This window comes from Hyla sarda, chromosome 1 (genome assembly GCF_029499605.1).
Source record: "Hyla sarda isolate aHylSar1 chromosome 1, aHylSar1.hap1, whole genome shotgun sequence".
In the NCBI taxonomy this organism is placed as follows: Eukaryota; Metazoa; Chordata; class Amphibia; order Anura; family Hylidae; genus Hyla; species Hyla sarda.
This window is the reverse complement of record NC_079189.1, coordinates 334,225,925-334,242,896: the sequence shown is the minus strand read 5'-3', so window position 1 is coordinate 334,242,896 and position 16,972 is coordinate 334,225,925. Positions and strand designations below refer to the sequence as shown.

At 45.6% G+C, this 16,972-nt stretch overlaps 1 protein-coding gene across 2 annotated transcripts in view; it reads left to right on the top strand.

The window, feature by feature from the left end:
• The first annotated feature begins 14,127 nt into the window (after positions 1-14,127).
• HAUS6 (HAUS augmin like complex subunit 6) overlaps positions 14,128-16,972 on the top strand; it is a 64,328-nt gene continuing 61,483 nt past the window's right edge. The window contains exons 1-2 of one of the 2 annotated variants that reach the window (XM_056519842.1): positions 14,128-14,341; positions 14,717-14,812. In XM_056519842.1, coding sequence (XP_056375817.1) covers positions 14,721-14,812 — 92 coding nt within the window. In that variant the 5' untranslated portion in view covers positions 14,128-14,341; positions 14,717-14,720. Of the gene's footprint in view, positions 14,640-14,716; positions 14,813-16,972 lie in introns of both variants that reach the window. The other variant, XM_056519834.1, reaches the window with a different exon arrangement.

Genomic DNA, 16,972 nt, shown 5'->3' with positions numbered 1-16,972 from the left:
AGTACTTATCAGCTGCTGAAGTTGAGTTGTTCTTTTATGTCTGACAACAGTGCTCTCTGCACCTCTGTCTGTCTTAGGAACTGTCCAGAGCAGGAGAGGTTTGCTATGAGGATTTGCTCCTACTCTGGACAGTTCCTGAGACAAACAGAGGTGTCAGCAGAGACCACTGTGCTCAGACCGAAAAGAACAACTCAACTTTAGAAACCCAAAACATCATTGCTCTAGAGGAGATCTGCATGGAGGAATGGGCCAAAATAACAGCAACAGTGTGTGAAAACCTTGTAAAGACTTACAGAAAACATCAAAGACCTCTGTCATTGCCAACAAAGTGTATATAACAGTATTGAGATGAACTTTTCTTATTAACCAAATACTTATTTTCCACCATAATTTGCAAAAAAATTCTTTAAAAATCAGACAATGTCATTTTATGGATTTTTTTTCTCATCATGTCTCTCATAGCTGATGTATACCTGTGATGAAAATTACAGGCCTCACTCATCTTTTTAAGTGGGAGAACTTGCACAATTGGTGGCTGACTAAGTACTTTTCCCCCACTGTATCTTCCCTTTGCCTCAATATTTGCAGGGCCCTTCTTTCTTCCCTTGTAACATTACTGACAGGTTTTGGGTATATCAGGGATTTACCTCCTCCACATCCCCATCTGCTACATCAATCTCAGCCAACTCCATGAGAACACCCAGACTATATTTTTACTGCTAATTCATTTCTCTGGGTATACTAAACCCCAAAGGTTCTATAGTACACGTGGTTTCACCTTCCAATGCAGTTTCCTTTTTATTATTTTTCACATTTGCAAAAAAAATTTTTATTCATTTTCCGTATTCCCTTAAATTAATTTTCCTGAAAGCATACAAAATCGAAAGGTTCTGATAGTCCATAATTAAGTCCCTTATTGAGCACAGATAACATCAGCTTGTCTAGCTCCAAATCGGTTAGATTAAAAACAATGTTATCACATTGCGCTATTTGCCCCAGATGACAGTCTTTCGCTCCGGTACTCTTTTTCTTAGAACTCTTTGATCTTCCTCTCCCCTCCTGGTTTTCGTTCTAAAGGGACAGCTGGTGGAACTTGGAACAATAGAGGCACTGCTTTCAGATTCTGTGGTCATAAAATTAGAACTTTTAACTTTCTTCTTTAATGACATATTCCTTTTATTGTGTTGCCTTCCCTTGCCATTTATTCCTTAATGCCAAGTAAATATCTGCATAGTGTCAAAGTCCTTTTTATCTCGTCTAAACTTGTCACACTTATTATCTTTGATGGTATTCTGTAAAAGAGACAATCCAAATTCTGTAAGAATAGAAGGAATTGTTGTTCTGAGATCCGTGTTCTCAATTCCCCTTTAGCTTTACATAAATCGTACAGTATTCTGCACAGATTTGATGCACAGGATTTCAAGCTGTGTTCAGTCATTCAGTTTACATTGAGATCTGCAGCAGAAAATCCTGCGCATCAAATCTGCTCATAATACTATACGTGTGAATAGACCATTAAAGGGTGTTGTAGATGCAGATCAAGCCATGCTTGAGTAATAGTCACATTGGGGGGTATTTATCAACGGATTTGTGTTTTTTTTTCTTTTTCGTAACTTTGGTGCAATTCTCTGGCGCAGTGTCTTTTTGTGCCAAGTTTGGCGCATTCTCTCCACTGTTGTATTTTAAACTTGCTCAAAGTCACACGGTCCTGTGTTTTTTTTTTTTTGCCGCAATTCACCGCCAATAAATTTTGTACATTTTGTACACACATAGCAATGTCTAAAAAGGTAAAGGCGTCAAAATAAATAAAAAAAATTTTTCGTGAAAGCAGCGGTGCCTCCGGGGCTGCGCATTACTATCCTGTGACATGGTTGTCTCTGAGGGACCTTCACCCTCCGTTGAGCCAGCATCAGACATGGCCACACAGATTCAGGAAAGGTAAGCACTAAAGTAACCAAAAAAAAAATAACTCAAGTTAAAAATTAAATCTGGACTTCCAGTTCCGTCACCATGTGGTGAGGACGCAACTCACGAAAGCTCCGCACCTCGCCCCACTTCTCACTCTGAAACCGGCACTAAAGCCCTTTAAGGGGATCCTGTTCCCTACCCCAGATCGGTGGCGTCTTTATGGAGAGGTACGGCCTCAGGATGGGGAGCCGACAAAAGATTAATGGCCAGCACAAGACCCCAAAGCGTGGTGAGGGACCTGACAACATGGCGGACTCCCCCTGCTCCAGCCGCGCGACCTCTCTTACACGCTCTGAAGGTGCGCATTCAGATGGGGGAGATGAGGGATCTGCTTCAAATAGACTATGCCAAGCTGGCGGTGGAGGTGGCCAAGCATTTATCTACTAACCTCCAGTGCACTGTGGCATCCTCCGTGCAAGCGCTGCAAACGGAGGTGCAAGTGCATGCGGCCCGTATAGAGGAAATGGAGGTCCGGGTGGCGCAGACGGAAGGGGCGACCGACAAGCTGAATTCGCGCTCTGACCTACTGGAAAGGGAGGACAAACGTCTGTGGGAGAAGGTTGAGGACCTCGACAATAGGTCCCACAGGAACAACCTGCGTATTGTCAGCATAACGGAATCTGTGCCTGCGCGGGATCTGCGCCACATCTGCGAGACGGTGATTCCCCAGCAGCTGAACCTACCCCATAGGTGCAGAATCGAGCGGGCGCATAGGCTCAGACCGGAACTTCGCACCCCTCCTGAACCGGGTATGGATCTGCCGCTGCAACATAAGCCTAGGCCCCGTCAAGTGATCGTGCGGTACTTGGATTTTACTGACAAGACTGATATATTGAATGCCTTCCGCCGCAAGAGAGACGTCTTACATCTGGACAATCACAGGCTGCTGCTGTTCGGGGACTATTCCGCAAACATTGCACGTAGGAGGAAATTGTTTGCTCCCATATGTTCCCGTTTGTTCCAGGCTGCTTTCGGACGACCTCCTGATGAATTGCGGAGGTTACTACGAGACTGTGATGTATCCTTCTATTAAGTGGCGATGGCAGCCCGCGAATTTAAAGAATTAAAAAAATTCCATGTTAATGTGATACAGTTTCTGGTTTAGGGTTGGCCCTACTTAGTAAAGGGTCTGTCACGATTCGGCTACGGGTTGTGGATCCGCTGTGTCAGCGAGGGATTGGCGTGGACCGTGCTAATGGACCGGTTCTAAGAGGCTACAGGTTTTCACCAGAGCCCGCCGCAAAGCGGGATGGTCTTGCTGCGGCAGTAGCAACCAGGTCGTATCCACTAGCAACGGCTCAACCTCGCTGATTGCTGAGAAGGCGTGGGACAGAAGGACTAGGCAGAGGCAAGGTCAGACGTAGCAGAAGGTCGGGGGCAGGCGGCAAGGTTCGTAGTCAGGATGGATAGCAGAAGTTCAGGTAACACAGGCTTTGGACACACTAAACGCTTTCACTGGCACAAGGCAACAAGATCCGGCAAGGGAGTGCAAGGGAGGAGATCAGATATAGCCAGGGAGCAGGTGGAAGCCAATTAAGCTAATTGGGCCAGGCACCAATCATTGGTGCACTGGCCCTTTAAGTCTCAGAGAGCTGGCGCGCGCGCGCCCTAGAGAGCGGAGCCGCGCGCGCCAGCACATGACAGCAGGGGACCGGGACGGGTAAGTGACCTGGGATGCGATTCGCGAGCGGGCGCGTCCCGCTGTGCGAATCGCATCCCCGACGGCCATGACAGTGCAGCGCTCCCGGTCAGCGGGACTGACCGGGGCGCTGCAGGGAGAAAGACGCCGTGAGCGCTCCGGGGAGGAGCGGGGACCCGGAGCGCTAGGCGTAACAGGGGCATACTTTCCTTCAGTTCAGTAAGCACTATGGAAGGGGATAGTTCTATGGGGGGGAGGGTATTAGAGGGCAGGGGGTAGGCGTAGTGGGGAAGGGGGGGGGGGGTAGGAATAGCTGGGGAGGGAGGATAGGGGGGGTGGGGCGTAGGGGGTGGAGATTAATGTTACTGGAAGGGGACACAAAAAAATGTTTTTATTTTTGCTACTTACTGTTATTATTGCCACTGTTCTTGCTGGAAGCACTAGAGTGCCACTATACCTGGAGCGTCTCTCACTGAACGGTTATCTTGACGTTGTTATCTTACTAGGTGGGGTCTGATTACTCCATGTTGGCTCTCCGTAGGTTTATGTCCTGATGTCAATGCTATATCGGCTATGTGGTTCACCGGGGGTAATTTTAGGGATGAGGGGGTGGAGCGGAAGTGGATTGAGGTTGTCAGACATGGAAAAAAAGTGAAGTCGAGGGAGCTATGGTGGGTTCCACTACGGTGAGGACCTCTTGCTCGGGGGAGTCAGAGGGAGGGGGGGGGGTGCGGGAGGAGGCCAGGGTGTGAGACACATGTGGAGTTTTGTTATTACTGGTACGTGGGGAGTTTTTGTAACTGCAGGTATATTACTTTACTTATTGACAGAGACATTTACATTTTTCTTAGCGTGGTTTAACTGTAATGCAATTGGTTTCATGGAATGTTAAAGGTTTGGGGTCACTGCACAAGCGAAACATGGTTCTGAGACATTTGAAACGCTTTTCTCCTGATGTAGCGCTCTTACAGGAGACACACCTGACTGACCAAGACTATGTAAGGATGCGTAAAAGTTGGGTGGGGGAGGTGGTAGGTTCACCGTCCAAGGGAGGGAAGGCCGGGGTTCTTATTCTTTTCCATAGGAAGTTCACCTACCAATTGATCTCACACTCTGAGGACGATGAGGGCAGACTCTGCAGGGCGCATGTCAGAACTCCCTCTGGAGACTTGGACATTTTTAACGTTTATGGACCGAATGAGGGTCAGGCTAGTTTTTACGACTTTGTGGCAGCTCAGGTACAACAAAGCTTAGTGACCGACAGGATAGTGGCGGGAGACTTTAATTTAGTGATGGATGATCTGGAGGATAGGAGACGCACGACTCCCGTGGGGTCCTCGCAGCGGGCGAGACATTCGCAGTCACTCCAACCCTGGGCGACTACTCTGGGATTGCTGGACTCGTGGAGGTTACTGCACCCTGACTCGAGAGAGTATTCTCATTTTTCCCACGCGCACAACTCGTGGTCCAGGATTGATTACGTATTCACGTCATCGTCCCTGGCCTCGAGGATTGCGCACCACTCCATAGAGGACCTGGTTATTTCGGACCACTCCCTTCTAGTGTCCACATGTAAGGACTTGGCTCCCGGGGGCACGGATTACCTGTGGTACTTCCCGAGGGGACTAGTTAGAGATGACCCGTTTGTCGACTTACATAAGGGTTGGTGGCAGGAATATGTTACAGATAATAGTACACCCAGGATTGGCCCACAGACGTTCTGGGAGGCTGCCAAGGCAGTGTTGCGTGGCAGGATTCTGTCCTATGTTTCTTCTACGAGGAAGCGGCTGGCGGGCCAACTCCGGGAGGCGGGGAGAAACTGAGGAGGGCGTATACACAGTTCCTACAGCACTCAACTGCACAGAATAAGCAAAGGTGGGGTTTGGCGAGGGAGGAATAAGAGGGCTATCTGGAACGTAAGGAAAATATCAACAGGTCGTATCTTGATGCTCAATTATTCAGGTACGGGAACAAGCCTGGCAAGTTGCTTGCACGATTTGCTAAGGGTCCCCTTAAACAGTCTCATATAGTGTCATTGAAAGATGCCAGTGGGAGGACCCATTCTAATCCAGAGTCGGTAGTTAAAGTTCTGGTACACTACTTCGAGGCCCTCTATGGGACTGTTTCACAAGAGGAGACACAAGTAAGGGATTGGATTGGTGAGGCACACCTTCCATCCATAACCCCAAAGGACTTGGAGATGCTCAATACGCCTGTCTCTAGCGAGGAGTTGGCCCTATGCATCAAGAACCTCCCAGCAGGGAAGGCACCTGGCCCGGATGGGTTTTCGGCTGATTTTTATAAACTTTTAGTCACTGAGATTTCTCCCTCCCTGCTGGAACTGTTCAATGCATACCTTGATGGTCTCCCTATGTCGCAGGACATGAACACTGCACACATAAAGGTATTACCCAAGCCAGGGAAAGATACCCGGACGCCAGTAGGATATAGGCCTATTTCTTTAATTAATATAGACTTAAACATTATGTCCAAGATCATGGCGGATTGACTGGCAACTATCCTCCCGAGACTGATAGCCCCTGCCCAAGTGGGTTTTGTGAAGGGGCGAGCGGCAGTGGCCAATCTCAGGAAGGTTATTGCGGTTCTGGATGATATTCACATCCGTCCCGAGGCGCATCCCTCTCCGGCCATCCTATCGCTTGATGCCACTAAGGCATTTGATAGTGTGCATTGGGCGTGGTTATGGAGGGTGATGGGAGCGATGGGTTTCAGTGGATCGTTTCTCACTTACTTACTTTTGTTATATTCTAACCCATGTGCCAGAATATCCATCCCGGGCTTCTTGTCCCCTAGATTTATCCTGAAGAGGGGGACCAGGCAGGGTTGCCCACTTTCACCTCTCCTGTTTAATATTGCATTGGAACCCTTAGCGAGGGTCCTGGCTTCCTCGTCGGTGGCGTCCGGAATACGGGTCGGGACAACAACACTTACAACGGCTCTTTTTGCCGATGATATTCTGTTGTTCCTGGCCCGGCCGATGAGGGACCTGGAAGGGATTTTTGAAGCTGTTGCAGATTTTGGCAGGGAATCGGGATTCTCGGTGAACCAATCCAAAAGTGTGCTGCTTGACCTCAAGGGGGCGACACGATCGACTACGGACTTTTGTACCAATGCTCCGGTGAGCATCTCGTACTCGAGCATCACGTACTTGGGGGTTCGTGTGGGTTGTACCCCGGACTCTGTTTACCAGCTAAATTACCCTCCCCTGATAAAAATAGTCAGGGAACTTGACAGGTGGAATTCACTCCCTCTTCCCTTCATGGCAAGATGCCATTTGATAAAGATGATGAGTTTCTCGAAAATGCTGTATCCGATGCAGACTATCCCGGTGCTGCTGAAGCACTCAGATGTGAATAGACTGAACTCTGCATTCACCAAATTTATTTGGTCTCATAAGCGACCAAGAATTTCTTTACAAAAGCTTATGCAGTCAAGGGAATTGGGAGACCTGAATTTCCCGGACATACACCACTATAATTTAGCTTGCCTCATCCGGCACGGGCTTGACTGGGTTAAGAGGACGTCATTCTATTCAGTTACTGCATTAGAATCTGGGATGGTTTCGCCGTGGACCTTGTCCTCCTTGCTACACACCAGGTACGCTGCTTTACCTTGGGAGGTTAAGAATAGTTTGTTATTGCGTGATACCATTGCAGCATGGAAAGCGGGGAGAAAGACAAAGCAATTGCCCTTTCTGATTAGCAAGTCGATGCCACTCTGGTCACACCCCGAATTTCCCCAGGGAAGAGGTAATAGACTGTTTGGTAGTTGGAGGGAGGCGGGGGTGGTGAAGGTGCAACATCTTTTACACTCTCGAGAACCTAGATACTTGACTTTATTGGAATTGGGGGAGGCTTATGGGATAGCCTCGACCCACTTCTTTCAATATGGTCAACTGATGGCATTCCTGCGGCCCAGGCTGATGGATGTTTCAGTCATCTAGAGGCATACATCCTTTAATAGTCTCATGTCCACTGCTGATAATACTCACTCTCTATCGTATCTATATTGGCAGGTAAAACATAAGGGAACGCAAACTGGATAAGACTGACCTGGCAAAGCCAATCTTGGAGGGGTGGGGGAGGGTGAAAAAAGCAGTAATAGGTGAATCGTGGAGGGAGACACAGTTTAAGGTGATGCACCATGCCCTGTATGGTTTTACCCTGCCTAAATCCCCGAGTAAACCTGACCGACTGGAGGCTTGCTCTAACTGCAATAGACGGTGGACGGACCTTCTTCATGGAATGGTGTCATTCCCCCGTTCTCGGAGGTTCTGGACAGACCTGTTTAATGTTATGGAGGAGAAATTGAGAGTACGTCTACCTGTTGATCCATTACTGATTCATATTACGGGAGATGATCGTCGTCTTACCTTACTACATCACATATTTCTACTGGTCGGTAAGCGCTGCCTCTTAGCTAGATGGTTAGTGTCCTCAATATCCTCTACTGAGGACGTAGTTTCTCAAATTACTAAGTACCTACACTGGGACAGGATGGAATATAGTCGGACTGCTAATAAGTCTGCAAAGAGGTTCTCAAGAAATGGGCGACTTTTCTGACCTCCTTTTTGACAGATGAGGAAATTATACTAGTGGTAACACCGTTTAAAGACTCGGAATGGTATCTGAGGAAGTCCATAGCAGGTACTTTGGGAGGCCTCGGGCTTCCTTCTTGATAGTCGGTGGAAGCACTATTTCTATTTTATTTTTATTTTCTTAGGTGAAAGCCGTGTTTCGTGGTGGGGTGACCTCATGCCTCATGGTGATTTCTAACATAACTACTATACATTGTTTGTTGTTTTATGGAATTACCTGTAGTATCCCTGATGTGCTGACAGTGGGGGGAATGGCATGATAATTGGGAGTTAGTCCATTACTGTCTGTACTGCTTCACTATAAGTTTGTCATTGTTCGTATTCCTTGAACCATCAGGAGAGGCCCTCCTGACTTTGTTGGATTTGTAAAAAATAGATAAAATAATAAAAGAAAAAATTTACAAAAAAAAAAAAAAAAAAAGCAATTTCACATGGTGGCTATAAACCCCACAAAAGAAAATAACTCATGTCGCTTGCTGATATACTGCAGGAGGGACTCCGAAATGGCTGCTCTACAAGGTAAAATATGCTGTCCTCTGTGGCGGTAAGTTCTGTGTAAAAGGCGCTGTGAACAGCTGATTTCGGCAATTGCGCCAAAATTACTAACAACATGCGCCAAATGATAAATTTGTCGCACGTCCGCAAAAACCAAAGTGGGTGAAAAGAAACTGTCAACAGGCAAAATTGATAAATAATTTCACTGACAGTCGGACACAATGGTGTCCTATAGCTATTTTCTACCAGAATAACATTAAACCATGTAGCTAAAAATTAACAATTTTATTTAATCCTCGTAAAAAACCCAATGACAATAGTATAATAAGTATCAATACATAAGAAAAAAAGGGGCTCTCCTATGATGAACAACCGTATATCCCAACGCGTTTCCCCGTGTATCTTGTGATATACAACGGTTCATCAGGGGATGACAACAACAGTATACAAATATATACCTAATAGGCACCGAGATATGGAGGAACAATATATATAAATAGCGTGCAACACATGGACAAAAGCACAGCTCAATGTACAATAGATGAAAGGACATTTAGAACTATACATAACATATGTTATAATACATAACAGCAGGCATAAATACAATACAAAGCACGTGAATGCAGATAGGAGATAGCAAGGCTTATTTGTGGCTTCATTTGAATATCCTCCGACTGATGTAACAACCTCTAGGTAGCAGAGAACGAGATCACTGATAAAGTGAGGACCCTACGATAAGGGCTCCTCCACAGAGAAGGGGAAATAGGCTTAGTAAATGGCCCCCTGGAATAAAGACCTGAAAATAGTTGCTTCCTTACTATAGATAACTCCAGACCACAATTGTCCAATCGCCAGGATCTTGTTTGACCCTCCAGATTATTAGATAAAGAGTTCAGATAATAGTGCCACCTAGATAAAGAAACCTCTATGATGTCCACATAACCACAGTATAGTCCAAAAAATGTCCAGCCATTAACCATGTGTAGTTACCCCATATCAAAATGCCGTAGGCATGATACGTCCGTCTGCGACTGACGATCCACGTCGCAGCTGGATCGTCAGTCGTGGATCGTCAGTCGCAGACGGACGTATCATGCCTACGGCATTTTGATATGGGGTAACTACACATGGTTAATGGCTGGACATTTTTTGGACTATACTGTGGTTATGTGGACATCATAGAGGTTTCTTTATCTAGGTGGCACTATTATCTGAACTCTTTATCTAATAATCTGGAGGGTCAAACAAGATCCTGGCGATTGGACAATTGTGGTCTGGAGTTATCTATAGTAAGGAAGCAACTATTTTCAGGTCTTTATTCCAGGGGGCCATTTACTAAGCCTATTTCCCCTTCTCTGTGGAGGAGCCCTTATCGTAGGGTCCTCACTTTATCAGTGATCTCGTTCTCTGCTACCTAGAGGTTGTTACATCAGTCGGAGGATATTCAAATGAAGCCACAAATAAGCCTTGCTATCTCCTATCTGCATTCACGTGCTTTGTATTGTATTTATGCCTGCTGTTATGTATTATAACATATGTTATGTATAGTTCTAAATGTCCTTTCATCTATTGTACATTGAGCTGTGCTTTTGTCCATGTGTTGCACGCTATTTATATATATTGTTCCTCCATATCTCGGTGCCTATTAGGTATATATTTGTATACTGTTGTTGTCATCCCCTGATGAACCGTTGTATATCACAAGATACACGGGGAAACGCGTTGGGATATACGGTTGTTCATCATAGGAGAGCCCCTTTTTTTCTTATGTATTGATACTTATTATACTATTGTCATTGGGTTTTTTACGAGGATTAAATAAAATTGTTAATTTTTAGCTACATGGTTTAATGTTATTCTGGTAGAAAATTGATAAATACCCCCACCCCCATTGTCCATATATTGAGACAGGAATATGTACACAGTTCCAGTGTGCTGTTCCTTGCGCTCTGTAAGGAACTTAATTTAGGGGGTGAGGGGCATAAAAACTGAATCAATTTATTACATGTCACTCCACCTACACTATATATGTCTAAAAATGTGATTATAACTTTTTTTTATGTAGGTTAGATGAAACATCCTCTATTCCACAGGATTAGGGAACACATTCGCTCTCTAAGGACAGGGGTTGGAGCTTTAAGATTTACTTAGCACATGAGAGAAGTGCATCAGAGTAATGCTCACAATTTTTGCTTTGTTGCATTGAGATCCAAACCCGGCTAGGATATGGGAGCGCCCAGTTTTGACACTTCCCCGCCGGATCCGGAGACCTTATAAAGAAAAAGTGGTGTGAATGCACCCTAAGGCTGCATTCACATCACGATTCTTAGGCTGCATTCACATGACGATTCTTACATACAGGAACCAGATCCGGCTGGGAGATGTGAAAAGCGGGCGCTCCCGTATCCCAGCCGGACCCCGTCTCATTCATTTGAATGAGCCGACCGGTGTCAGATAGTGACTCTGTTTGTCTCATTTTTGTCCCGTATCCGGTTTTGTGATCGGACTAAAAACCATGGTATACTACGGTTTTAAGTCCCGTCACAAAACCGGATACAGGGCAAAAATGAGACGGCGAGAGTCTCTATCTGACCAATCGGCTGATTCAAATGAAAGAGATGCGGGCTGGGTCCGGCTGGGATACGGGAGAGCGCCCGGTTTTCACATCTCCCAGTTGGATCCTGTCCCCGTATGTAAGGAAATATTATCACCAGCTGACCATACCAGTGTGAGGATGTGCGTTAAAACATAATGTTTAATTAAGTCTCTTAAAACAAAAATAATCAAGTGCCTTCTAGTGTGCCGATTTATGTACGCAAAGCAAACCAATTTTTACAGTAACATAAAAGGTTCTCCCAACACGTTTCTGTTGCCTGTGCCAGCTACGTCATCAGGCGAGTGCCCTAGATACAATAGGGGCCAATAGTAATAAATACAAAAACTTATAAAAGCAGCGATATTAGCGATGGGGACGGGAAAATCGGGCGGACCAGCGCTGAAACCCATTCACTTTAATGAGCCCACCGAGTCAAACAATGACTTTGGTCGGCTCATTTTTGCCCCATATCCGGTTCTGTGAGGGTTCATTCACACCACGTTTTTGCAATACAGTTCCCGTTTACGTTTTCACTGTGAAAACAGTATGGAACCGTATTGAAAACCGTATGCCAAAAGATACATCAGGTTGTGTCCATTTTGCATCCTGTACGATTTTTTTCCCGTACCCAAAACCGCAGTCTACCACGGTTTTTGGTCCGTGTAAAAAACCGTATTAAACTGTATACGTTTTTTTTTAAACATGGGAGTCAATGGGAACCGTACAGAACCGTATGTGCGTACAGTTCCATACGGTTTGCACCATACGGTTTTTGACTTTGCACATTTTTTTTTCTTGGAATGTCAATCAAACAAGTGAAACTTTATTCATAATGAAATGAAAAGTTAAAAACATATACTTTTTTTTGTTAAAAAACAGATGCAACTGGATATCATTTTTCAAACCGCATACAGTTTTTAACTGTGTACGGGTTAAAATTTCTACACACATTGTGATAGTTTAGGCTGGGTTCACATCACGTTTTCACCCATACGGGAGCGCATACGGCAGGGGAGAGCTAAAACCTCGCGCTCCCGTATGCCTTCGTATGTGCTCCCCTATGTATTTCATTTCAATGAGCCGGCCGGAGTGAAACGTTCGGTACGGTCAGCTCATTTTTGCGCTGTATGCGCTTTTTTCCCCGTCCTAAAACTGTGGTCAACCACGGTTTTAGGTCCGGTTGTAAAAGCGCATACAGCGCAAAAATGAGTTGACCGGACGGAACATTTCACTCCGGCCGGCTCAGTGAAATGAATTACATAGGGGAGCGCATACGAAGGCATATGGGAGCACGAGGTTTTAGCTCCCCCTGCTGTATGCGCTCCCGTATGGGAGAAAACGTGATGTGAACCAGCCCTTAGGGTGCATTCACACCACATTTTTGCAATACAGTTCCTGTATCAGGTTTTTGATGAAAAATGGATTCCTCAAAACCTGACTAAGGGTGCTTTCACACTACGATTGTAGTGTACGGTTGCTGGATCCGGTTGGGAGGGACGAAAACCGTCCGCTCCCGTATCCCAGCCGGATCCAGCCCAAACCCCATTCATTTCATTGAGCCGACTCCGGTTTTCTCATTTTTCCCCGAATACGGTTTTCTGACCGGACCTAGAACCGTGGTATACCACGGTTTCAGGTCCGGTCAGAAAACTGTATATGGGGCAAAAATTAGACAACCGGAGTCAGCGTTTGACTCCGGTCGGCTCATTGAAATTAATGGGGTTCGGGCTGGATCCGGCTGGGATACGGGAGCGGACGGTTTTCTCCCAACCGGATCCAGCAACCGTACACTACAATCGTAGTGTGAAAGCACCCTAAACTGTATCAAAAAGTGTGTACAAATTTTAACCCATATACGGTTGAAAACCGTATACTTTTTGAAAAATGATGTACGGTTGCATCCGTTTTTTAAGAAAAAAAGTATACGTTTTTAACTTTTCACTCCATTTTGAATAAAGTTTCACTTGTTTGATTGAAATTCCAAGAAAAAATGCTGTGCAAAGTCAAAAAACGTATGGTGAAAACCTGATAGAACCGTATGCACATACAGTTCTGTACTGTTCCCATTGACTCCCATGTTTTAAAAAAACGTATATGGTTTAATACAGTTTTTCACCTGGACCAAGAAACGTGGTTTACAATGTTAAGTCAATGCATACAGTTTTCTATACAGTTCCATACGGTTTTTAACTTGAAACTGTATACGTGAACTTTATAACAAAAACGTGGTGTGCATGCACGTTTTGTACATATGGGTGCCGGATCCGGCGGCGCGGTGGGGGGATGTCAAACCGGGCGCTCCCGTGCCCCAGCCGGATCAGCCCGTGACTGCATTTACTTTAATGATCAAATCGGAGTCAAACGGTGACTCCGGTTGGCTCATTTTTTACCCATATCCAGTTTTGTGACCGGACCTAAAACTGTAGTATACTATGGTTTTAGGTCCGGTCAGGAAACCGCATACGGGTCAAAACTGAGCCGACCAGAGTCACTGTTTGACTCCGGTCGGATCATTAAAGTAAATGCAGTCACGGGCTGATCCGGCTGGGGTACGGCAGCGCCTGGTTTGCCCATCCCCTTCCCCCGCTGGATCCGTATGTACAAAACGTGGTGAGTCCGGTTTTGAGGAATCCGTTATTCATCAAAAACCTGATACGGGAACTGTATTGCAAAAACGCAGTGTGAATGCACCCCATGTAAGGTTTTTGGTCATGTGCATTTTTTTTTCCATGCACAAAACTGCACGAGGGCAACGAAAAGACGCTCCCCGCAGTGGGCCAGACTGCTTACAATTTTACCTCTAGCCTTGCCAGTCACATGATTATTCTATTCCCCGCCCTCCAGAGCTTTCCTGTTTCCTCATTGACTGTATCTGGAGACCACGCCTGGCCTCGCCTAATCATCGACCGGCGCTATGGAGCTTTCTGATTGGACAAAGTGAAAAGGCTGTTTTGGCGGTTAGAATCGGAAGATGGCGGCCTCCTTTCCTCCCGCAGAGAAGCCGTTCAGCCTGTCCCGTATGGAGGTGAATGAGAGCGCCGGCCGTAGATGTAAGGCTGGGGAATAGAGCTGGATATCGCGGACACGTGCCCAGAGCTTCAGTAGCCCCCGGGCTGTGTTACATCTGGTCTTCAGCTCCCATTCACAACAAGCGGTCCCGGAGCGTCTTCTGTTCCCGGCGCCGCCGTTATGCAGGTTGCCCCGCGCTCCCAGCCGTCCTGGCAGAAGGAGCACCTTTGGCTGACCCTGCAGGCTCTGGGCTTTGGGACGGGAGCAGAGGCGGCACCTGTGGGCAAGACCCTCAGCCATGTCACCTTTGGCGTGTAAGTGCCTGAATTGTGTGTTTTCGGTAATGTGAGCGCTCCGTGTGTGGTGTATCACTCTTTACCTTTCTTTGTAGGAGCATGTTTGACAAGCCTAACAAGGATGCCTTCTATGTGGTCTTCTACTTCCTGTTTGGAAAATTGGACAGTGCACGCTGCAAGGAAGTCTTCAGGTAGAGTATACAATTGTGTAGGGTGGTATGCATGGCTTCCGAATGATGGGCACCTGGGCAAAGGGCTTCTGAATGATGGGCACCTGGGCAAAGGGCTTCTGAATGATGGGCACCTGGGCAAAGGGCTTCTGAATGATGGGCACCTGGGCAAAGGGCTTCTGAATGATAAAGGCCTTAAAGTGGAAGTCTAGGGAGTGGAATATTTTCTACACTTAATCCCCTGTTCATGGATAGGGGCAAGCGTCTGGGGGGGGGGGGGGGGGGTTTGACCACTGGGACCCGCAATCTCCATTACGTGGCCCAGGCTACTTATGGTGCACACTGGCCCCCATCTTCCTGGACGTAGGCAAGTGACTGCCATGTCAGCCAATCAAAAACTGTGGGGGAACATCACTGCGGCTGGCGGTTGGCTGAGCAGGCAGTCAATATTATTGTTCTAGGAAGGTGGGGGCCATTCTGCTCAGAGGACATCATAGCAGAAAAAGAGAATGGAGACACTTATAATGTAAAAATTATATAACTTTATTAAATATACATTAAAAATTAATTAATTTAAAATCACAAATAGGGAGAAGCATCCACAAAGTGGAAAGACAAAGGCGTTGCTCACAGACAGATCCACATTAATAAGTTGTATAAGGAAAAGTAACATGGTGCATAGTCACACATGTGTGCATTAACAGCACATATATAGGCACAACAATGCTCTAATTATCATACAGTACAATGCACACAGTGAAGACAATAGGCATACCAAACTGTAACATCCAGTTCCTAACAGGGTCTGCTGGAGCAACGCCACCCCAACGCACGTTTCGGCGAGTCCTTCATCCTGGGGGTCGAAGGACTCGCCGAAACGTGCGTTGGGGTGGCGTTGCTCCAGCAGACCCTGTTAGGAACTGGATGTTACAGTTTGGTATGCCTATTGTCTTCACTGTGTGCATTGTACTGTATGATAATTAGAGCATTGTTGTGCCTATATATGTGCTGTTAATGCACACATGTGTGACTATGCACCATGTTACTTTTCCTTATACAACTTATTAATGTGGATCTGTCTGTGAGCAACGCCTTTGTCTTTCCACTTTGTGGATGCTTCTCCCTATTTGTGATTTTAAATTAATTAATTTTTAATGTATATTTAATAAAGTTATATAATTTTTACATTATAAGTGTCTCCATTCTCTTTTTCTGCTATATTTGTGTAGGAGTACACAATAGGTTGATTGTAATAAGTATTATTCTGATATATTGATACAAAAAAAATTTGTTTGCTGTTGTAATTATGCTCAGAGGACATGTAAGTAGCCTAGGGCCCTGAACAGGAGATTGTGGGGGATCCCAGTGTGATCCTACTCTTATATCCTATCCTGTGGCTAGGGGATAAGTGTCTATAATGTTTTGTTGCCTGGATTACCTCTTTAATTCTATGGTCACTATAATATACCATTATATGGTATTGTATTCATATCTTTGAAAAGGTAAAGCCCTTTATTCTTTGGCAGGACTTGACAAATCCTAGGTACATGGTTGATGCAGCAACTGAGCATTTTTTTCCTGGTGTCTGAGGGGAGTAGTTGGGTGCTCCTTGTTCCTTTCTGTTAGGCCTTCCTGACCCATGTTGTAAAAGTAGTATGACACGCACCCAGGAGCCAGGCAATGTCATACCCGGCAGGCACTGACTGCATCTGCAGGTTATGTCTAACAAGTAAAGAAACGTTTTTGAGAATAAAATTCCCTGCTTCTCCCTCTGTGTGATGGCAGCCTAAGAGTACTTTTACATGGACTGCGTTTATGTTGTCGACCCATTAACCCCTTGGGGATGGAGCCCATTATGACCTTAAGGATGGGAGCATTTTTTGCAAATCTGGCCTCTCACTTTATGCATTAAAACTCTGGGATGTTTTTACTTATAAATTTGAGTTTAATTTTTTAATATTTTTTTCATATTCAACTTTTGTTAGTGGTGATTTCTTGGTGAAAAATTCCAAGATTTGACGAATTTTTCTAATTTGAAGCTCTCTGCTTGTAAGGAAAATAGACATTCCAAGTAAATTCTATATTGAGTCACAGAGTTACATAGTTAAATCAAGTTCAACCAGGGAATTAAGGGGTAGGGGTGTGGCGCGATATTGGGGAAGGGATGGGATTTTATATTTC